At 39.6% G+C, this 24238-nt stretch overlaps 1 protein-coding gene across 2 annotated transcripts in view; it reads right to left on the bottom strand.

The window, feature by feature from the left end:
• Window positions 1–313: 313 nt before the first annotated feature.
• The window catches only part of HAT1 (histone acetyltransferase 1), a 48758-nt gene continuing 24833 nt past the window's right edge, over window positions 314–24238 (bottom strand). For both annotated transcript variants that reach the window (XM_007537801.2, XM_060177716.1), the window contains exons 5-11: window positions 20927–21106; window positions 20534–20655; window positions 19929–20033; window positions 19503–19609; window positions 11687–11838; window positions 9017–9133; window positions 314–749 (exon numbers count right to left, since the gene is read on the bottom strand). In XM_007537801.2, the coding sequence (XP_007537863.1) occupies window positions 582–749; window positions 9017–9133; window positions 11687–11838; window positions 19503–19609; window positions 19929–20033; window positions 20534–20655; window positions 20927–21106 (951 nt within the window). In that variant the 3' untranslated portion in view covers window positions 314–581. The remainder of the gene's footprint in view (window positions 750–9016; window positions 9134–11686; window positions 11839–19502; window positions 19610–19928; window positions 20034–20533; window positions 20656–20926; window positions 21107–24238) is intronic.

Consider the following 24238-nt stretch of genomic DNA (forward strand, 5'->3'; position numbering starts at 1 on the left):
GAAAACTTAATACTTCATGCCAAATTTTTAGGGCTTAGCTTTATCTAGTTTCCCTTCTCCCTACTTCCAACATTTATGTTTATTTAAAACTATTTTAAATAGTACTAGGAATATTTCTCACTTTAAAATATCATATACGAAAAACAAGACTACAGGGGAAATAAAAACATGTCTTTCAAGTGTTAGATGTAAAAATCTAACTAGTGAGAGTATGGAGAGAGGAAGGACAAAAGCTTAAAATCTATAGCTCTTATCCACATTGGAAAAAAAAAAACTCACATAGATATTTAAGAATTACACCACACTTAACATATCACATCTAAGCATTTATTACACTGTTTAAGAGGGGAAGTAACTGCAGTGGTATTTCAGAAGTTTCATCTTTTTAAAATGTAATATATGTTCATAGACTCTAGACAGTATTTTAAAATATAAACTCTCCCCAAAAGAAAAATATCCAACTAAAGATAGATAATTTTTAATGCAAGTAAAATGTTACAAGATTTTAAAATCAAAGTCAATGCTGGATTTTTCACATCACAATGTACAGAAACTCACAAACTTCCTGTACAGTATAATCTTTATTCTTGGGCGAGGCGCTCGATGACACGCCGGTAGTCTTCCAAAAGTTCCTGAAAGCTCTCCTCCAGCTGCTCGTGTTGCGTGCTCATTTCTATTTGGTTCATCTGGTTAGTGAGTTCCTCTGGTCTGAGACACTTTCTCATCTTAGTAAGATCTCTCTGCTTTTTCTAGACAAGAAACACAACTGCTGGTTAGTCTAAGAAAACTGATACGTTTCTTTATATTCTGAACATTTTAAGTCTCTAGTATTAAAGGTAATGCTGCCTCACAGGATCTGTTGTTGTCATAAAGGTACATTTCCACATTTCCCAAATAGATATCAGGACATTTCGCCCTGTACCAATCCCCATCTTATTTCACCACAGGGTTCTATGAGATTTCCAGCCTCCCCTAAGTGCTCCTCCCTTCACCCTTCTGAGTCCTTTATCTTCTGCAATATGTTAATTTAAATATAAACCGTTAGATAAACCAAAAAAAAAAGTCAATTTTTTTTTGCCTCCAGGGTTATTGCTGGAGCTTGGTGCCTACACTATGAATCTACTGCTCCTGGAGGCCATCTTTTAAAAAAAAAATTTTTTTTAATATTTTCTTTTTAATATTTATTTATTTATTGGATAGAGATAGTCATAAATTGTGAGGGCAGGGAAGGATAGAGAGGGAGAGAATAGAGACACCTACAGCCCTGCTCCACCATTCGTGAAGCTTTCCCCCTGCAGGTGGAGACTGGAGGGCTGGAACCTGGGTCCTTGGGCATTAAAAGATATGCACTCGGGGCCTGGCGGTAGCGCAGTGGGTTAAGCACACATGGCTCAAAGCGCAAGGATCCCAGTTCAGGCCCCTGGCTCCCCACCTGCAGGGGGGTCGCTTCACAAGTGTTAAAGCAGGTCTGCAGGTGTCTTTCTCTCCCCCTCTGTCTTCCCTCCTCTCTCCATTTCTCTCTGTCCTATTTCTCTCTATCCAACAACAATGACAACAATAACAATGATAAACAAAGCAACAAAAGGGGGAAAAACATCCTCTAGGAGCAGTGGATTCATAGTGCAGGCACTGAGTCCCAGCGATAACCCTGGAGGCAGGGAAAAAAAAAAAGATATGCACTCAACCAGGTGCGCCACCACCCAGCCTCTCCTTTTTTTAAAAAAATTTTTATTTACTTATTGGACAAGAGAAATTTAGAGAGAAGGGGGAGATAGTGAGGGAGAGAGACAGAGAGACATCTGCAGCCCTGCTTTACCCACTTGTGAAGTTTTCCCCCTGCAGGTAGGGACTAGGGGCTTGAACCTGTGTCCTGAGCACTCTAATGTGTGTGCTTAACCATATGCGCCACTGCCTGCCCCTCCCCTTTCATTGTTGCTGCTGCTGTTGTTGCTGGATAGGAGAGAGAGAAACAGAGAGATGGGGAAAACAAAGGGGAGAGAGAGAGAGACACCTGTAGACCTGCTTCAGTGCTTGTGAAGCAAGCCCCCCCCCACCTCTGCAGGCGGGGAGCCAGGGGCTTGAACCCTGATCCTTCTGCTGGTCCTTGTGCTTCAAACTATGTGTGCTTGATCTGATGCACTACTGCCCGCTCCCCCCCCAATGTCAATCTCTTAAAGTTAGTATTAACTCTCACTTACTAAGTCTTTTTAAATTAATTAATCAATCAACTTGTCCTTGTGCGTTGTAACAAGTGTGCTTAACCAAGTGCGCCACCACCTGGCCCCCTAGATCAAAATTCTTTATGGGGTGCAATTTATATATTTTTTTCATGAAATGTATTAAAAGTAAAAATACAAACAGTACATTCCAAATGATCTCTTTAGCATACATTTTGAAATCTAAAAATACTCTAAGCTATACTATCAATAAATAATAAGCAATTTTACTTTCTGTTCTTTTAAAAAGTACTTTTTTTTTTAAATCAGAGCACTTATCAGCTCTGGCTTATGGTGTTGTGGAGGACTGAACCTGGCAGAGTCTGCATAACCATTATGCTATTTACCCCCACCCCTAAAAAAGTAATTTTAATATTTTGAGAGATAGCAGAATACTGCTTCATCATATGTGATGCAAGTCATATATTCTGTCCTCTGAGCCTATTGGCTACAATTTTATAATTTTAAATATTGTTGGTATTCTTTGTGTTGGTTTGCCCTCTTCCCCCTACCTCTGAGAGAAATGGTTTGGCCCTTGCTAGTTAGGTGCCCCTCTTTCTCCCTGCCCCTGATGCTAAGGAAGTCCAGAGTCCCAGCAGCAGCAGCAGAGGAAAAAACATGGAAAAGCACATGGTGTGGTGATTTGTCCGTTCCTGAATAAAGATTAAACTGCAGCTTCTCAGCCCAGCCGTGTGTCCCCGAGTCTCTGTCTCTGTCTACCACCGCGATGCTAGCCTGGCCTGCTAGAGGCCCCGAAACTTTAACAACAAATGGCGCCCAATGTAAGTTAACTCCCGAGGCCTCCTCAGCACTGGAAAGGGTTAACCAGGCCCTCCAGGACATGCACCTTGTTCGATTCTCCCCCTCCTCTCCGGTAAACCTTCTAATCTTCAACTCCACCCCCACAGTAGTAGGGGCATTATGGCAAGACCATGGGGCTCTCGAGTGGCTTCACACACCAGTAGGAGGAGCTCCAAGACTCCTCACTGAGATAGACACGTTAGCATTCATGGTTCGCCAAGAGAGAAATAGGTCTGTGCAGGTCTTAGGGAAAGAACCAGATTTAATTATTCTGCCCTTTTCTCTCACAGATACAGAGTGGCTCATTCGCCATCATTCCCGCTTTGCCATAAGCTTCATGGGGTTTCCAGGACAAATAGATAACCATTTTCCTTCCAATAAATTGATAGCTTCTTTACCTCTTTTGCCTCTACTAGCACCTAAACTTTTCTCTCGAGATCCCATTCCTTCTGCTCCTACAGTCTTCACTGATGGTGGTAAAAAGGGAGCTGCTGCACTTATATATTACCCAGACAAACAATCTCCTAAACCTCTCTTTACTGAGCTTCCTGAGAATTCCCCTCAGTACAAAGAACTTGATGCTGTTTTCCTTGCATTAAAAGCTGTACCAGAATCCTTCAACCTTTTTTCTGACAGTGTGTATACTGTTAACTTACTCCCATGGCTTGCTCGTTCTTACATGAAAATTGATGACAACCCACTTTCCCCTCTCTTGATTCAAATCGCTTCTATGCTCTGTTCTCGAACCCAACCACTGTATATTCAACACCTTTGTTCCCACAGCCCTCTTCCTGTTCCCTGTCCGAAGGGAATGCTGCAGCTGACCACCTTGCCTCCACAGGAACTTTCCCAGTCTCTGTCTCTGATCCTGCTGATTTTCATTCTCTAACCCATGTTAATCTTAAAGGCCTTCAAGCTCGATTTCCTGATGTTCCTGTACCACAGTTAAAACATATCCTTGCTACATGCTCTTCTTGTGCAAGTCTCATAAAGACACGTGCTATCCAGATCCTTGGGGTTAACCCCCAAGGTTTAAAAGCTAATGCTATTTGGCAAACTGATGTCACCCACATACCAAACTTTGGCAAACAAAAATATGTGTTTGTCTCAATTGATACCTTTTCTAAATTTATGAGGGCTACAGCTCAGACAGGAGAAAGCGCTAAAAAGCTTCTAAGCCATATGCTCTCCTGTTTTGCTGTGATGGGCTTACCTCTTCAACTGAAAACTGACCATGGACCGGCGTTTACCAGCAAACAATTTAAAGATTTTTGTTCCCTCTGGAACATTACTCATACCACAGACATTCCCTATAATCCACAGGGACAAGGCATTGTCGAGAAGGCCCATCAAACCCTTAAGGCTCAATTAAATAAAGTTAAAGGAGGAACATATCCCCCCAATATCCAGCTAGCAAAAGCCTTAACTACATTAAATCTCTTTAATATTTACAATAATTCGGACCTACCTCCTATTATTCTTCACTGGCAAACACCATCTACCCTCCTATCCATTAAGGTCAAACGGAGAGACCCACTTGATAAAATTTGGAAAGGGGCCAAACCAACACGAAGAATACCAACAAAATATATTTTAAGAATGGTGTAATAGTGGTCTGGGAGGTGGCGCAATGATAAAGCTTTGGACTCTCAAACCTGAGGTCCCAAGTTCAATCCCTGGCAGCACATGTGCCAGAGTGATGTCTGGTTCTTTCTCTCTCCTATCTTTCTCATAAAAAAAAAAAAAAAGAATGGTGTGATAATAACAGGGCACATGAATATCAGATTAGGATGACAAACTGAAGAAAACTACACACACAACACACTACACATTTTGGGTTTTCGAGACAGCATAATGGTTATACAAAATGACTTTCATGCCTGAAGCTCTAAGGTACCAGGTTCAACTTCCAGCACCACAGTGAGCAAGAGTTGAACAGTGCTCTGGTAACAAAACAAAACATTCAAGAATAGGTTATACCTCATTTTGAGGGATTCCCAAATGTGTAAGAAGTTTCTCATAAAACTGTTTTAAGAACCCAAAGTGGGAGAGGGAGACACTCAATGTTTTCTTGGCTCCCCAATGGGACAGAATACTGGACACGTAAACTTATGCTATATAAAACTGTAACTAGGGTTTGAGCAAAATTATGAAGAATGGAACGTGTGAATTTGTTTATGAGTGCTAATACAGGGGCAGCGATAGCCATTTTGATGTTGTGGAATTAAACTATTTTTTTTGGCTTTGGATTCCTGGCTTTATTATTTTTTTAAATTTATTTCTTTATTGGGGAATTAATGTTTTACATTCAACAGTAAATACAATAGTTTGTACATGCATAACATTCCCCAGATTCCCATTTAACAATACAACCCCCACTATGTCATTCATTGTCTTTCATGGAGGAATTAAACTATTTAAGAATTTAATAACCAGCTTAAGATCTTTATCAATTTTTATTATCTTTATTTATTTTTTGGTGATAGAGAGGGAGACAGACACCTGCAACACTGTTTCACCAACTGCAAAGCTTTCCCTCTGCAAGTGGAGACTGAGAGCTTGAACCTGGGTTCTTTAGCACTATAATGTTTGCTCAAACAGGTGCACCACCACCTAATCCCTAAGCTCTTTTTCAGATAGATGAACTTCCTGGACAAGTGAGGATATTTAGCAGTAAAACTTATTATCATCTTTAAGAAAAGAAAACATCTTTTATGAACTACATTTTTATAACTTCATGTTTACGATCTATACTTACATTTTATACCTTTTGTTTGCTACCTCTGCCAGTTGAAAACATCACACTAGTATTATAGATGCATAGTCCAATATCTTACTTATCACATGTTTTAATGCTAGTAAATGGCATATGAAAGAAAGTGTCAAAGTGTCAGTGAGGACTTGGAGAAAAAGGACACATCCTTGTGGTGGAAATGTAAATTGGTATAGTCATGGAAAACAGTATGGGGAGTCCTGGAAAAATTCAGAGTGCAAATGCCATATGATATAGCTATCCCATTACTGGGTATAATTTATAGAATATGAACAGGCGGTAGCGCAGTGGGTTAAGTGGATATGGTGCAAAGCGCAAGAATCAGGGTAAGGATCCTGGTTGGAGCCCCACCTGCAGAGAAGTCGCTTCATAGGCAGTAAAGCAAGTCTGCAGGTGTCTATCTTTCTCTCCCCATCTTCCCCATCTCTCTCCATTTCTCTCTGTCCTATCCAACAATGAAAACATCAAGAACTACAACAATTAAAAAAAAGGGCAACGAAAGGGAATATTAAAAAAAAAAAAGAAGAATATGAACACTAATATGAGGAGCTGAGTACACCTCCATTTCACTGCAGCCTCATCCAGAATTGCAGCATGAGTTGGTAATGACCTGGTGTCTACCAAGAGGTAACTCAGTAAGGATGTGCTATATACATACATACAACTGGACTCATTGGCAATAACAAGGATGGACCAAGAAGGAATTATTATATTCTGTTAAGTCAACGAATATCATATTTAATTTGTTTAAATAGTTTATTTTCCCTTTTGTTGCCCTTGTTTTTTAATTGTTGTTGTAGCTATTATTGTTGTTGATGGTGTCGTCATTGTTGGATAGGACAGAGAGAAATGGAGAGAGGAGGGGAAGTGACTCCCCTGCAGTTGGGGAGCCAGGGGCTTGAACTGGAATCCTTCACTCCACATATACTTAATCCGCTGCGCTACCGGCCGACTCCAACATTTAATTTTTATGTGGAAAATAAAGAAATAGATAAATAAGACAAAAGTAAATTTCTGGGGGTCGGGCGGTAGCGCAGCAGGTTAAGCGCAGGTGGTGCGAAGCACAAGGACAAAGACTACAACAACAATTAAAAAACAAGGACAACAAAAAGGAAAAATAAATTTAAAAATAACTTTTCTTTCTTTTCAATTATTATTATTTTTATTGCCACCAGGGTTATTGCTGGAGGTGGGTGCTAGCACTACAAATCTACTGCTTCTGGCATTTTTTAAATGTTTTTTTTAATATTTATTTTCTCTTTTGTTGCCCTTGTTTTTTATTGTTGTTGTAGTTATTATTGTTGTTACTGATGTCACTGTTAGGACAGAGAGAAATGGAGAGAGGAGGGGAAGACAGAGAGGGAGAGAGAAAGACAGACACCTGCAGACCTGCTTCACCACCTGTAAAGCGATTCCCCTGCAGACTGGGAGCCGGGGGCTCAAACCGGGATCCTCCTGCCACTCCTTGCGCCACGTGTGCTTAACCTGCTGCACTACTGCCCGACTCCCTCTGGCATTTTTCTCCTTTCTTACGACTATACTTGATAGGACAGAGGGAAATCAAGAGGGAAGGGAGGTGGAGATAGAGAAGGAGAGAACCTGCAGATCTGCTTCACTGTTCATGAAGAATGCCCCAGCAGGTGGGGAGTAGGAACATGGACCTGGGTCCTTCTGCATGGTAGGTAATACGTGCTCTTAACGGATGCGCCCCTGCTCAGTCCCCCAACAGTAAATTCTTAGTAGTGTAAGATCAAAGTAACAGTTAGCAGAAGGGAAGGAAATGAGGCAGAGAAATCAGGTAAAAATGTTCAGCTGGGGGCAAGAGAGCTAGCTTACTGGGTAGGACACGCTGTGCCATGAAAATAGCCCAGGTTCAAACCCCAGCTCCATGTGGGAGGTGCTCAGGCACCTAAAGAAGCTCTCCCCACCTCAGCTTCTTTTATTTTGCCTCTTTCTTTCTCTTTTTTAAAGAATATATATACTCATTAGATAGATAGCCAGAAATTGAGAGGAAGTGGGAGGCTAGAAAAGGAGACAGAGAGACACCTGCAGCCCTGCTTTACCATGTGTGAAGCTTTCTACCTGCAGGTGGGAGCAGGTGGGAACTGGGGGCTTGAACTAGGTTCCTTGTGCACTGTGACGTGCACTCAACCAGGTGTGCCGCCTCCTGGCCCAAGAATATATATTTTTAATACCTTAAAAATGTGTCTCATTTTATTTTATTTTTACCAGAGCACTGTTCAGCTCTGGCTTACGGTGGTGCAAGGAATTTAACCTGGGACTTGGAGCCTCAGGCCATGAGTGTTTGCATAACAATGTTATCTACCCTCCGCTACCCCTCTATCTGAGTAAAAATGTGACCTAGAGCAAAGAAATCACAAACCTGTGGTCCTCTAGCTCCACACACACAAAAAAAAGTCCAATTTTATGGTGAAGGATGGTAACTAGACTTTCATTCATTAAGAAGCTGTAGTATGAACACATTAACATAGTGATTTATACTTAAATAAATTAAATACTAAAATGGCATACTTAAAGCCTATTTAATGCTATAAATCAGTGTCACTTAAAAAATTAATAAAATTAATGTAGCAATCACAGGTCAAATGCTCAATCTGACTAAATTAATAAACATTCTTCCCACACAACACACCACACCTCTCAGCTGCAGCTGTCACAGCAGATCCTCACCGACACAAATTGGCACAAGTAATATCTACCTCGATAATGATCAGATGATGATAATAAGGTCATATCTGATCTGGGAGGGTAAAATTGTGAGTCAGGGAAATATAAAAGGAGGAGATGGGCAAGTGAGAATGTTTAAAAAAGAGAAAAGGGATACTAGATAGCAATTTCAGCTATGGGCAAATTATTAGAGGTTATAAATTGCAATGGAGGCCATATTTAGGAAGAAGCAAGCAATGACAAAGACAGGATATATATGACAAATGGAAGGACAAGACTCGGAGAAAACAACCAATTCAATTTGGTGGGAAGAGTCTTCTGTGCCCAGACAGTCAAAAGATGCATACAGTTAAAAGAAAAAGAAAAAACGAAACGTGAACAATTACTTTTGAAATTACGTTAAGTAAATGAAAGCAGATAAACTTGTATTGGAAAATCATGACAGTGAGAATTCTTAAAACTAGAAGAGTATTTTCACTTTTGCGAAAGTTAATTTAGCTTTTGCCTTTCTTCTCCATTTAAACACTGAAATTCCTACCTTATATGGACTAATCAGTCTTCTTTTAATATCTAGTCGATAGCTCCTATATTGTTCAGCATCACTCATGTCAGTTGCCAGCAGTCGAAGAATCTCATAAACCCGTCTGGCGTGTTGCTGATAAATGAAACATCAAAAACTTCAAATGATAAAATAGTGACATTTTTCCAAGAGACCATTACACACACACACACACACACACACACACACACACACACACACACACACACACACACACTTTACTTAAAACTTTATTTGATAGAACAAAGAGAAATTGAGGTGGGGCAGTGGGAGGGGGGAAGAGACTAGCTGTATTACTTCACTGCTTGTGAAGCTTCCCTCCTGCAGACCTGAACCATGTACTTAACCAGGTGTGCCACCAGCCAGCCCGTGACCATGAGATATATTAACTATCAGCCATAAACCAAGAATTGCGAGAGGAATAGAAGTACATGAGGATGAAGCAAGAGCACAGGACCCAATATACTGAGTTAAAGAGCTAAGCTTTTATCTACTAGGTGATGGATTTTAAAAAGGGCAAGTGAACAAAGCACACACATTTGAATTTTAAGTAGAGCATCCTTTGAGCTAGATAAAAACGGAAGCAAAAAGAACAGGGAGATCATTAGGAAGTTTAATTAGCTATTAAATCAGGCAAAAATGATGAAAGTATAACTGAGACAGCAAAAATAATAATTCTAAGAAAACAGAAATTCTAGAAATATAGAAGAGGAAAAGATTAGCTGTGGGAACACAGTGAGTTTCACAGCTTAGGGGAAGATTTAAGAGGGAGTGGAACATAAAGCTGAAGAAAGGGGTGAGAATTTAAACAGTATCAGTATACAGATTAAAACCTATGACCACTTAGAATCATGCAGGGAACACAGGCACAGTGAAAAGACAGAATAACTCAAAGACCTCTAGTGCCACTAGGGGCAAAGAGAGACAGGGCAGAGAAAGCAGTCAAAGAAATATATAGAGAACCTCAAGTCTGAGCACACTGAAGCCAAAGGAATAGCTGATAGTCTTCTCTTTCTGTTGTTTCACATATATTTATTGGGCGTAGGAGAAAGGTCACATTTAGACAGGTTAAGAAGATGAGATCTGGGAGTTGGGCGGTAGCGCAGCGGGTTAAACGCAAGTGGCGCAAAGCGCAAGGACCAGTGTAACCCAGTTCGAGCCCCCAGCTCCCCACTTGTAGGGGGGTAGCTTCACAGGTGGTGAAGCAGGTCTGCAGGTGTCTGTCTTTCTCTTTCCCTCTCTGTCTTCCCCTTCTCTCCATTTCTTTCTGTCCTATCTAACAATAATGACATCAACAACAATGACAAATAACAAGGGCAACAAAAGGAAAATAAATAAAAAAATTTAAAAAAAGAAGATGAGTTCTGGGAGTTGGGCAAATGGCGCAAGGACTGGCATAAGGATCCTGGTTCGAGGCCCTGGCTCCCTACCTGCAGGGGAGTCCCTTCACAAGTGGTGAAGCAGGCCTGCAGGTGTCTATCTTTCTCTCCCCCTCTGTCTTCCCCTTCTCTCTCCATTTCTCTCTGTCCTATCCAACAACATCAGTAACAACAACAATAATAACTACAAAAATAAAACACAACAAGGGCAACAAAAGGAAATAAATATTTAAAAAAAGAAGATGATGATGAGATCTAAACTTTCCGGAGCTGAGTCTAAATGAATATGATGTGGCCAGACAGACAAGGAGAAAGAGAAAAGGAGGTGTAAGACGATAGTTTATGATGTAAAAGCTCTTCTCCCCACTATACTTTCTCCACAGATATTAACTACCAGTTTCTATAAAAGATGTATCACTGCCATCATCTGACATATATGGTTCCCCTACTCCTGGGTCAACCGCTTCATTCTTTTTGAAACATGAAGATAGAGAAGCACCACTCAACTGTTTGTGAAGCTTCCCCATGTAACCTCCATGGTTCTCCCATGAGGGACTCAAATTCATTACCAGGGTTAGTTATCTCATGGCCTGTAGATAAGCTATTAAAATGCAAAGACAAGGGAGTCGGGCTGTAGTGCAGCGGGCTAAGCACTGGTGGCGCAAAGCACAAGGACCGGCATAAGGATCCCGGTTTGAACCCCGGCTCCCCACCTGCAGGGGAGTCGCTTCACAGGCGGTGAAGCAGGTCTGCAGGTGTCTATCTTTCTCTCCTCCTCTCTGTCTTCCCCTCCCTCTCTCCATTTCTCTCTATCCTATCCAACAACGACAACAATAATAACTATAACAATAAAACAACAAGGGCAACAAAAGGGAATAAATAAATAAATAAAGTAAATATAAAAAAAAATGCAAAGACAAGATTCTACCCATCTTTATTCTGGTTACAATTAATATAGCTGTAAGGTACGAGCAGGTAAACTAAATTGCATTAACTAAGTCACAAGTCAAGTGATGCTGCCAGGGCGGGGGTAGATAGCACAGTGGTTATGCAAAGAGACTCTTGTGTCTGAGGGTCCAAAGTCCCAGGTTCAATCCCTTACACCACCATAAACCAGAGCTAAGCAGTGCTCTGGTAAAAAAAAAAAAAAAAAAAAAAAAAAAAGTGATGCTGCCAGATCTGAACGCAAGCAACCTGGCTTCAGGACCTGTGCACTTGGCCATTGCTGCTCTTCATATTGAAAATATTTCTCGCCTATAGAATGAAATACCTTATTAATTTTGAACTTCTGCTGTGCCTCTATGGCCATTTCTTCATTGAATCCTTGCATTAACTTTTCCCGGGAAAAACAAGGCAGATCTTGACAAAATTTCACAAGTACAAAGTCTCTTAATTTCACATAGCTTTTGGATGGATCTTCAGCTAAAGAAAGAAAGCAGGGAAATAAAAATGTCCATTATCCAACATAACTTCTTCACCATTTGCAATTTCAATCTATATGCTAAGCCAGTAAGCTAGTATTCATAAAAGAAATATACAAAGTTACACTGGACTGGGAGGTAGCTCGCCTGGTCAAGCACACACATTGTGGTGCACGAGGCCTTGGATCTGAGCCCTACCACAATACGGAAGTGGCACCGAGGGAGAGCCATGGATGGCGAATAGTGCTGTGATGTTTCTATTCTATCTCTTCCTTTCTCCTTCTCACCTATCTTTACAAAAAAGGAGGTGGAGTGGCACGTGGCACACCTGGTTGAATGCACATGTTACATATGCAAGGGCACAGGATCCAGCCCCGGCCCCTACTTGCTTCAACAGTGGTGAAGCAGCGCTGCAGCTCGCTCTCTCCGCCTCCCTCTATACCATCCCCTCCCAAATTCTTTCTCTAGCCAATAAATAACTAACTAAACCAAACAAATAAGTAGTGAAGTTAAGTGTGAGGAGGCTGTTCATCAGTACTGTGCATGTGTGCGGCCCTGGACTCATACCCTGGTATCTCATGAAAAAAAAAAATGTTTAAGTTGCAGGTCAGCTAACAGCTCACCTGGGGATTGCCTGCTTTGTTATGTGTGCAACCCAGGTTCAAACCCAGCTTCCCCAGCAGGAGGGGAAGCTTCAGTGCTGTGGTGTCCTTTCCTCTCTCCTTCTATCTGAAAAAGTCAGCCCAGAGTGGAAAAGGCCTGGTGATGGGTGACAAAGAAAGTTGAGATGTGAATTATTCCTTACAAACCAAATAATAGCACTATTATTATCTGTCAAATGAAATTATAGGTGCAATTCTTTTATAAATATTTATATTATTTGCAAAAATTGAGCTACGCCTTTCAAGCGTAAACATTTTTGACTAGTATACAATCATATGCATTTTAGTTTTATTTCAACTAAAATAACTGGATAAATGAAAGTCAGTTTGGATAGTCAGTTCTAAGAGCAAGTATTTTCTGATAGCTGAGGGTTCCAAACTTAAATTTTAACTCTCTTTTGTTCAATAATCTTTATACTTCTTTTATGAAAATTGATATTTTTCCTTTCACAAAAAACCAGTATTTTTTATTTAGAGAATAAAGTAAGGTGACACAGTGGATAAAGTACTGGACTCTCAAGCATGAGGCCCTGAGTTGGGTCCCCAGCAGCACATGTACCAGAGTGATGTCTGGTTCTTTCTCTTCTCCTATCTTTATCATTAATAAATAGAGAAGAAAGTAAGTACATATTTACAGTACTTCCACATCAATAGCACATAGATTTGCATGTGAGTAATCCAAGGTTCTCTCTCTCTCTCTCTTTTTAAGTTTTTAATTTATAAAATGGAAACACTGACAAGACCATAGGGTAAGAGGGGTACAATTCCATACAATTCCTGCCACTGCAAATCCATATCCCATCCCTTCTCCTGATCGCTTTCCTATTCTCTATCCCTCTGGGAGCATGGGCCCTGGGTCACTATAGGGATGCAGAAGGTGGAAGGTCTGGCTTCTGTAATTGCTTCCCTGCTGAACATGGGTGTTGGCAAGTTGATCCATACTCCCAGGCTGTCTCTCTCTTTCCCCAGTGGGGCAGGGCTGATCCAAGGTTCTATCTTTGATTCTTATCAACAGCCAGAGCTGAGTGGTGCTCTGGACAAAATACAAACAATGCAAAGAAGCCTGCATCATCAGAGAACATGAGTTTGAGTCTCACTTCTGCTATTCCTAAATGTAGGACATTGGGCAAGTCACCTATCCCATTGGAGTCTCTGATTTCTCTTTAGCAAAGGACTAAAAACAAAGAATGTTAAATTCTGAACCAGTTTGTGGATCATAAATTTTAACACCATTTTATCAATCCTCTACTAGTTATTCAATGCAATCCCTATTAGAATTCCAGTTGGCTCCTTCCTTTTCTTTTTTTAATATTTTATTTATTTTCCTTTTTTGTGGCCCTTGTTATTTTTTTTTTAATATTTATTTTATTTATTTATTCCCTTTTGTTGCCCTTGTTGTTTTATTGTTGTAGTTATTATTGTTGTTGTGGTTGTTGGATAGGACAGAGAGAAATGGAGAGAGGAGGGGAAGACAGAGAGGGGGAGAGAAAGATAGACACCTGCAGACCTGCTTCACCGCCTGTGAAGCTACTCCCCTGCAGGTGGGGAGCCGGGGTTCGAACCGGGATCCTTATGCCGGTCCTTGTGCTTTGCGCCACCTGCACTTAACCCGCTGCGCTACAGCCCGACTCCCCGCCCTTGTTATTTTTATCACTGTTGTGGTTACTATTATTGTTGTTATTGATGTTGTTGTTGCCAGATAGGACAGAGAGAACTGGAAAAAGGAGGGGAAGACAGAGATGGGGAGAGAAAGATAAGACACCTGCAGACTTGCTTCACTGCTTGTGAAGCGACTCTCCTGCAGGTGGGGAGCCGGGGCTCAACCCGAGATCCTTATGCCGGTCCTCGAGTTTCGTGCCACGTGCGCTTAACCTGCTGTGCTACAGCCCGACTCCCCCTTCCTTTTCTTTCCTTATTGTTAAAAAATATTTTATTTATTTATTAACGAGAAAGATAGGAGGAGAGATAAAAATACCAGACATCACTCCGGTACACGTACTGCCAGGGATTGAACTCAGGACTTCGTGCTTGAGAGTCTGTTGCTTTACCCGCTGTGGCACCTCCCAGACCACTCTCCTCTTTTCTTTTCCTTGTTACAGACTTTAAGAAACCCATACTAAAATTCATCTGAATATATAAAGAATTCAGAATATTCAGACCGAGGCCTCCCTTCTTTGTCCTTCCCTGTCCATTCAGTTACCTGGCCAGCACATTACTTCAAACCCCATTGAACACTCATTAATATTTACAAGAAAATTCTGTTTATTCTGTAACACCCAAGCAAAGTATATTTCACAAATTCAACTTATATGTTTGTTGAGTTAAATTTGACATAATCATTTTGTTTGGTCTGTTGGGGCTTGCACATGTAAGACTTTTGTTTAACCTTTTCAATTTCAGATAGAGGAGAGAGACACCACAGCACCACCCCACCATTCATGGAGCTCCCTTGGGACCATGGGCTCAAACTCAAGTTGCTCAAGCACAGAAAAGTGTGTGCTATACCAGACGATCCGATCCATCTCTACCTGAGATGAATAATAAGAAAAAAAAGATGAGTTTAGAAAGTTTACCTCACATCAGACATACATTAACTCAAATAAAAGGTCTTTTTTTTTTTTAATCTTTTTGTTTTTCAAAGATTTTATTTACTTATTAATGAGAAAGATAGGAAGAGAGAAAGAAAGAGCCAGACATCACTCTGGTACATGTGCTGCCGGGGACTGAACTCAGGACCTCATGCTTGAGAGTGGTCCTTAGCCACTGTGCCACCTCCCGGACCACACAAAAGGTCTTTAAAAAAAAAAAAAAAAAGGAATAGGAGTAAAGAATGACTGCAAATGAGCAAGAGAGTCTTTTTTTTTTTTTTTTAAACTGCAGGGGAGTCACTTCACAAGTGGTGAAGCAGGTCTGCAGGTGTCTATCTTTCTCTCCCCCTCTGTCTTCCCCTCCTCTCTCCATTTCTTTCTGTCCTATCCAACAATGACATCAATAACAACAATAATAACTATAACAATAAAAAAGGGCAACAAAAGGGAATAAATATTTAAAAAGAAAAGAAAAATCATACCTCAAAAATGCTTTAATTAAGCATATGCTAAATGAAAACACTTAAGCATCTCTTATTTTTTATATTTATTCCCTTTTGTTGCCCGTTTTATTGTTGTAGTTATTATTTTTTTTGTTACTGTTGTCATTGTTGTTGGCTAGGACAAGAGAAATGGAGAGAGGAGGGGAAGACAGAGCAGGGGAGAAAAAGACATAAAAACAAATCACCTGGTAATTTAAAGTGACAAAAAGAAAAAAAAAAAGAAAATGATGGCAATATATCACAAATATGTATCCTATAACCTAGGCCGTCAATGTAAACTTAGTTGTTATTATTTGGCTATATGTTAAGTAAGCAAAGGACTTTTCAATATAGGAATATCCTAGACTGCAAAGGGAGACCCATAATCTGCTACAGTTCCACAAACCAAAAGCAAATGAGGAATAAACAGAAATGATCAGGATTCGGATGAAAAAAACAGGAATGAAATGATTATAAAGATTAGAGAATTCTGTAGCTTTTTAAAGTGGAATGGAAATCTAAAAGAAACATTTTAAAACTGGCAGCTTAGATAAAAGGCATTTTTAGTAATTTATAATGCTGAGAAATGTTCATGCTGAAAATGAAGGGGAAACCCAGTTTCCAAATCCAGAAGTCCTTTAACATGTTTAGCCTTTTCTCTTTAGAGACTTTAGTTGGCAGTGAATAAAGGCTACCATTATTGATGACTCTTCACTGAGATTGAAGAAATAAAATTCTTTATCTGCTAATTGGTGCTAAGTATCAAGGACTTTATTGGTTGGAGTAGACAGAAGAAAGTAGTTAAGAGGCTTCACAGAAACAACCCCGCTGGCACATTACCCACTAGAAAAGACAAAGACTACTTATGTGAACTCTCTAAGTCTACAGATTAAAATCACTAAAAACGTCTCTTTATCCTTTATGTAGCACCAAGTCTAAGGCCTACAAATAAATAGAAACCAAATAATTTCAGGCTTAGCTAAAAAGAAGTTCTATTATTTGTATTATGTTTCTATAAATTTATAGGTCATAAAGCGAGTGAAGGTATCAAATAATTTTTGACTTTGATATATACTAACTTTAAAAATAAAATTCCAAAACAGTACTTTTTTTTTTCTGTCTCCAGAGTTATTCCTGGGGTTTTGTTGTCTGCACTAGGAATCCACTGCTCCTGGAGGCCATTTTTTCCCTTTTGTTGCCCTTGTTGTTTTATTGTTGTAGTTATTATTATTGTTGTTATTGATGTCTTCATTGTTGGATAGGACAGAGAAATGGAGAGAGGAGGGGAAGACAGAGAGGGCCAGAGAAAGATAGACACCTGCAGACCTGCTTCACCACTTGTGAAGTGACCCCCCTGCAGGTGGGGAGCCAAAGGCTCGAACCAGGATCCTTAAGCAGGTCCTTCCTTGCACTTTGTGCCATGTGTGCTTAACTCGTTGTGCTACCGCCTAGTACCCCCTACCAAAGAATATAGTACTTTTAAAAGACAAGTTAACATTTTAGTATGTGTTAAGTACTACAGTTTTAAAAACAAAGATAAAATTTAAACTTTTAAAAATAATAAAAATTTCACAGGGAGATTAGAAAATGCCCTCCATGTGTCAACAACTTTAAAAAAAAAGAAAAGTAAAATTTAATACTAAATATGCATGTGACTTTTTTTTTTCTTTTAAACCAGAGCACTACTCAGCTCTGATTTATGGTGGTGTAAGGGAGCCTCAGGCATGAGAGTCTCTTTGCATAATCATTGTGCTATCTATCAGTGCCCTCCAGTCCCAACCCCTGTTTTTTTAAAGAGTGACTTTCAATTTAAACAGTGAACTTGAGGAACAACAAACAAATCTTTAACAGTATTCTTTCGGAAGAAGAAAATGAGGGCCCAACAGGCAGTTAACCTGACTCACATGCCTCAAGTCCCAGAGGCGCGACAATATGCCAGAGAAGGGCAGTCCTCTAGTAAACACATTCTCATTCTCTCTCTCCACTAATAGTCCTCTATGTAGGCATAAATTTTAGTGATATAAAACACATGCTTTAGCAAATATGTATTCACTGCCTGGGGAGGTGGTTAGACAGACTCAAGCATGAGGTCCGGTATTAGACTGGGGCCCAGTGACACATGTGCCACAGTGATGCTCTGGCTTTCGTTCCCCTTCTCTTTCATGTCCAAATTAAAATCAGAGAAAGAAATAAGCATGCAATCTTCAAATAGGGAGGTGGCTCAGTTAAGATGCAAGAGGCTTGGGGCTGGGAGTGGCGCACCGGGTTGGGTGCACATAGTAAGAGGTTCAAAATTTGATTCCTGGCATTGCATGTGCCAGAGCTCTAGCTTCCTTCTCCCCACTATTACATGAACTAAAAGGAATCTTAAAGAAATGCATATTCTACTCAGGGACTTGGTTGTTGTTGTTTTCCTCTTAATACGATTTAGAATATGCTACAACTACAGTTTATGTCAGAGCAAGGGCAGCCTCTTATCAATGCAACTGTTTGCCAAATAAGCTGAGCAATCATACCACACTTGCTACATACTAATGCCCAGCCAGTATTTTGCAGTACATATTCAGTTAATTATCTTCATTTAATAAACTCTTTCATATTCAGAGACGCAATCCAATCTCATCTCCAGATCATCTTTATATAGACTGGAAAAGCCCCTGGGGGATGTTGCTGTTTAGAAATGTTGTTTCTTAGAAAACTGAAATCAAGGGGGTTGGGCAGTAGTGCGGTGGGTTAAGTGCACATGAAAGTGCAAGGACCAGCGTAAGGATCCGGGTTTGAGCCCTGGCTACCCGCCTGCAGGGGGGGTCACTTCACAAGCAGTGAAGCAGGTCTGCAGGTGTCTATTTTTCTCTCCCATCTTCTCTGTCCTGTCCAACATCAATGGCAACAATAACAATAAGGGCAACAAAATGGGAAAAAATGGCCTCCAGGAGCAGTGGACTCATGGTGCAGGCACCAAACCCAGCAATAACCCTGGAGGCAAAAAAAAAAAAAAAAAAAAATCAAATAAATTACTTAAGAGATTTTTTTTTAAATTTTTAAAAAATATTTTATTTTTATTTATTTATTCCCTTTTGTTGCCCTTGTTGTTTTATTGTTGTAGTTATTATTGTTGTTGTTATATGATGTCATCGTTGTTGGATAGGACAGAGAGAAATGGAGAGAGGAGGGGAAGACAGAGAGGAGGAGAGAAAGACAGACACCTGCAGACCTGCTTCACCGCCTGTGAAGCGACTCCCCTGCAGGTGGGGAGCCGGGGTTCGAACCAGGATCCTTATGCCGGTCCTTGTGCTTTGCACCACCTGCGCTTAACCTGCTGTGCTACAGCCCGACTCCCTTTTTTTTTTTTTTTAAGAAAGGTTGTTTTAGCAGGCTAGGGTTGTGGATTGACCTGCCAATGCCCATGTCCAACAGAGAAGCAGTGATAGAAGCCAGAACGCCCACATTCTGCTCCTCAAAAAGAATTTTGGTTCATACTACCCGAAGGGTAGATGATAGGGGAAATACCCTCATTCCACTGGGACCCAAAGCACTGGGAATCTTGTTTTCCACCCCACCAATGAAAGGGAAGTAAGACACCGGAGGAAATCAGGCACTGTTTCTCTTATCTGGGAGAGAAAAGGAAAAAAGGAAAGACACCCGGACGTAGTAATAGGTTTAAGAGTGACTTAGAAAGAAAGTGAAGCCAGAACTGTTGAAAAAAATAGGGAAAAACACACATAGAAACAGATAGTTATAGAATCAGCCCTATAGGAGAACTACTGCAGTTTCCAATGGAGGGGATGGGGACAGAGAATTCTGGCAGTGGGAACTGTATGGAATTATACGTACACACGTGTGCGCGTGTGTATCCCTATTATCCTACAATTATGTAAATCAATATAAAATCATAATAAAGGTTATTTTAGTAACAAATCAAATCTCACATACCTGTAATATCAAGAACAGAAGGAGATGTAATGTAGTATCGATGCACTGTTTCAAGAAGTTGAGCGCCATGGCCTTGACCTTGAAATGGAGTCAATATCAGCATCTGACTGTAGTAAAGAAATATTTTAAAATTAAAATAACACACTGGTTAAAAATAAACAAAAGCGAACCACTATAATGCCACAAACATTTTACAGTTTACATTTTTCCCCAAGCAACCTTCAAGAAATCCAAAAATTAGAGCTACTCAAAGCTGGTGTAATCTTCCACACGACTTCAAAGGGGACAATGAAATAAATCAGCACAAAGTCAGTGAATAATGGTGAATTTTTTAAACAAATCAACACTATTATAACAAGTATTGGAAACTTCAGCAGTTCCTTCTTCTGAAATAAAAGACAAGGCACGTGTTATACTGCCAATTACCTTACACGTGGCCGGGTTTTGTCTGGGTACACATAGTAATTATAGACTGTCATGTAGCCTACGGTCGCAAAGAGCGTAGCTCCATCCTTATTATACTTCTCAAATCTGCAGATAAAACAGAAAGCCAAGCAGGTCAATTACAGTCGCGCTCCCATGCAGTGTCCATTTTCTTTTCCATTCTCTGACTGAATTTCCAGTGTCAGCAAGCTACTCTGTGAGGGCCCAATGGGTACACCTGCTATGCTCTGAATGTACAATTCGCTTAATTGGTGTGCAGCAACTTGGATAAATCAGACCTCTTTACATCACTTCAGTGCACTTGCCTATTATAAAGATGAATAGGTGGCAAGTAAAAGAAAACACAGGCAAAGCTCATTTTACTGTTTAAGCCTACATTCAGGGCCCTGACGGACAACAGCATTTAATTCCGCTCTATTCTCAAGGTCTCCCAAAGCATAATGAAGGAAAACTCAAGCCTCATAAACAATAGTTTTTCTTTCCTGGGAAAAATATCATTATACTGCCCCAATAATTGGGTCGCCACAATTAAAATGCTGGCTTTGTGGAGGTAATAAGGTCTACTGTTGCTTTAGAACTGTACTTACACTAGAAAGTAGTGCCATCTTTCATCATCCACGTCAATAAAGCTAGCAGTTTCAATAAACCACATCAAAAAGGTCTGAAGCCTTTCATGATATTCTCGAAAGCCTCTACATGTCATGTCGGCCTAGGGAAAAAGCCAGGAAAAGTCAGGTGAAACTCATCACAGAGGTAAGTGAAAGTCTGCATAACACAAAACTATCCTGTGGGGAAATGTTTAAAGCCTCAGAGTAAGATGTGTACACAGACATACATACAAAACAGAGAGCTTTGTTTTCCGTATGGGCACAACTTGTTTCCTAGAGTTAGAATAAATCAATGAAAATAATACAAAATCCCTCACAGGTTACAGAGAGATGGAATGATTTTACCCAAGATATATTTGGATTTATTTTTACCTTGTATATTTGAAAAGTAAAGTTTTCTCCTCCTGTAGGACTGAGAACAGAATACGTATGTAGTAAGGTTCCAAATGGCTTGAAATCAACTTCCTTTTCAAGTAAAGAGAGAAAATCACTTGTATTTGTGCAAAATCCAGGTGGAATGATCTGTCTAATTTTGCCCTCGACATCATCTGCCTAAGGAAAGGAGGACATAAGAAGGTCATTAAAAGAAGCAGTATAAAAGTAATAATAAATTTGAATTTTAGTTAGACTTAATTTCTTTGAAGTGGAAAACTCCCACAACTATACCCAAATATCATTCATAGCTATGTTAAAGAAGTAAACTGGGAAAGGATGAATTTCATGTACAAAAGGTAATGCCACCCAGGTCTGAGATAAGACAGACATTTAAAAAGTAAGGTAGCCTGAAATCAAGTGCAAATGTAAGGGCAATGTTAGCAACATGTAGACAGTGCTGACTAACTCCTTTCAGGACAACCTGAACGAAAGATTGTTTTGTGTGTCAAAGAAATCATACTATCCAAGTCATGAAAAAAAATCACCAGCAATACTAAGGGTAAGACTAGAGTCCAACCAAGAACCAAACAGCAAACTCACAATAGAAAGTAAACCGGTCACAACTCCCTTACACACCAAATTTAAAAGTAAGATGACAATTAAAAGTATATACTCATTGCACCAAAGTAAAAGACTCTGGGGTGGGTGGGTGGTGAGAATACAGGTCCATGAAGGATGATAAATGACATAGTGGGGGTTGTATTGTTAAATGGGAAACTGGGGAATGTTATGCATGTACAAACTATTGTATTTACTGTTGAATGTAAAACATTAATTCCCCAATAAAGAAATAAATTTAAAAATATATATATACTCATTTAGAAAAACCATGAATTATAGGACAGGAAATATTATCCACTCATTGCTATAATGTGACACAATTTTTATACACTTAAGATTTCTGACAGTAAAGAGACAAGTCTGGACAAGATGAAATTCAGAGATTAAAATTACCCCTGTTAAATAACCACGAATGTTAAAACTATCAGCTGAGCAGACTTCATAATCCTTTTCAAAACCCCAAAAGACCACTTGATTGAATACATTTACTACTTCTCTTTAACCATGAATATTTGATGAAGTCTTACAATAAAGTACTACTGCTTCTCACCAGGCAATAAAACTTAATGAATTGGTCTCAACTTAACAAAACCTTATCCCTCAATACAGTCCCTAAAAGCCTGACATTACATTCAACAAAATGAGCTTGCATTCTATTCAAACTTTTTCATGAACAATGAGGCCAGGTTTTTACTTAATGGAGTTTGCCGTGAGTTCAGCTGTAATGTTTGTATTGTATCTATTTCCACAAGGACTGACACAAGAACACTTTGTGTTAACTTACTAAGCAGCTCTTTCATACCGTTTACATGCATGATGGGTTCTAAACCAAGACCCTTGCTACTTAGCATTCAAAACAGGGAAATTAAGATGCTTAGGACAAAATACACTACAAAAGGCTAATACAACATGCTACTAATTCCTGTCCTTTCAACCATCTTTTAACTAAGTAGAAGCTATGCACCTGCAGATGAATAGCACTTTATTATCATTCAGTTACATTTTAAGATAGAGAAGCATGGATGGAGTTTATCACAAACATTTTTTTTTTCAACACTCTGGTACCACCAACATTTATATATGACTTGTTTGTAGCTATTAAAGAAGAGCTATTATTTAAAATATAGTCCTTCAACATTTTGCCCAACAGCTTACTTCTAATATGAACACAGCAGTCCTTAACCATCCATTCACCCTCAAGATCAAATAAACTACATTTGATAGGAATCGTTTTTCTTATCTTTAAAGCACTATTTGGTCAATATTATACTATCTAATGTGAAGAAACCATCCTAAGCACATTTTATAGAACCTAAGTAATTTCCAAATAACAAGAGTAAACTGTAATACTGATAATAAAGGACTGGTTTAATTTGTCGTGTGACAATTAAAATTCAGGTTAAAAAAAAGAAAAAGAACTCAAGAAACACTACCCCCCAACCCCAAGAAGCACCACTCAGCTCTGGCTTGTGGTGGTGCGGGGGACTGAACCTAGAACTTTGGAGCCTAAGGCATGAGAGTCTCTTTGCATAACCATTATGCTATCTCTCCCATCTCCACGAAACATTACTTTTAAATAGAGGCTTAAAGCTACTAGCTTAAAAGGAAACGTTTCAAAACATTTGTACTATAAGCTTTCCAATGTCCTATCTTCTCAACAAGGTATTACGATGCATGGTCAAAAAACTCTACATATTTTGCATTAGACAGGTTAAATATACTTTAAAGATTTCTTAGAAACTGTTTTAGGTTTTAGAAATAGTAGTTCTGCTTGAAGACAGACCTGTTTCACAAAAGAAAAACTGGATTTATTTCAAGAATTCTATAGCTACCATGTCTTAAGATCTGCAATCTTTTCTAAAAGAATTTATTTTTAGTTCAGTTAATTACTATACTAATTTTTTATTTTGGATTACTGGCCAGATAATAAAATTGTCGGTGGGTAAGAAAATGTCATTAACAATTCTTTTTTGTTTTTCTCTCTTTTCCCTTCAAACCACAGCATTGCTCAGCTCTGACTTGCAGTGGGACTGAACCTGGGAGCTCAGAGCCTCAGGGATGGAAGTGTTTTTGCATAACTACTATGCTATCACCCTGGCCCCTTTAGTAATTTTTGAAAAATCATTCTTTTATTGGATAGAGGCAGAGAGAAACTGAGGGAAGGCACCTGTCATGCTGCTTCACCATTTGAGAAGCTTCCTCCTGCAGGTGGTGTCTAGGGGCTTGAACCTGGGTCCCTGAGCATAACACATAGTGCTCAAGAGTCCTGGCCCCCAATTTTTTTCTTTTTCTTAACTCTATGTACTTAGATGGTTTTCTAAAAAATATTTTCTTTGTTTTGGATAGAGACAAATTGAGAGGTGTGAGGGGAAAGGCAGAGAGGGAGACACTTGCATCACTGCTTTACTGCTTGTGAACTCCCCCCCCTCCCCCCCGGCCGCAGGTGGGGACCAGGGGCTTGAACCCAGGTCCTTGAGCATCTGGGCTCAGCACGTGTGTCTCACCACCTAGTCTCCTTTTAATAATATTTAATATTATGTTTAATAATGTTTTTAAAATAATTACAATGACATAATTTAATAATATGATGTTTTAATAATGTTTAAGTCAAAGTAGGCTTAAAAATTAACTGGTGCTTATGGCTACATTTGTAATTGTTTCTGAAGTGAGAATCACTGAAAATATCTT

The sequence above is a fragment of the Erinaceus europaeus genome, chromosome 18 (assembly GCF_950295315.1).
Source record: "Erinaceus europaeus chromosome 18, mEriEur2.1, whole genome shotgun sequence".
Classification (NCBI taxonomy): domain Eukaryota; kingdom Metazoa; phylum Chordata; class Mammalia; order Eulipotyphla; family Erinaceidae; genus Erinaceus; species Erinaceus europaeus.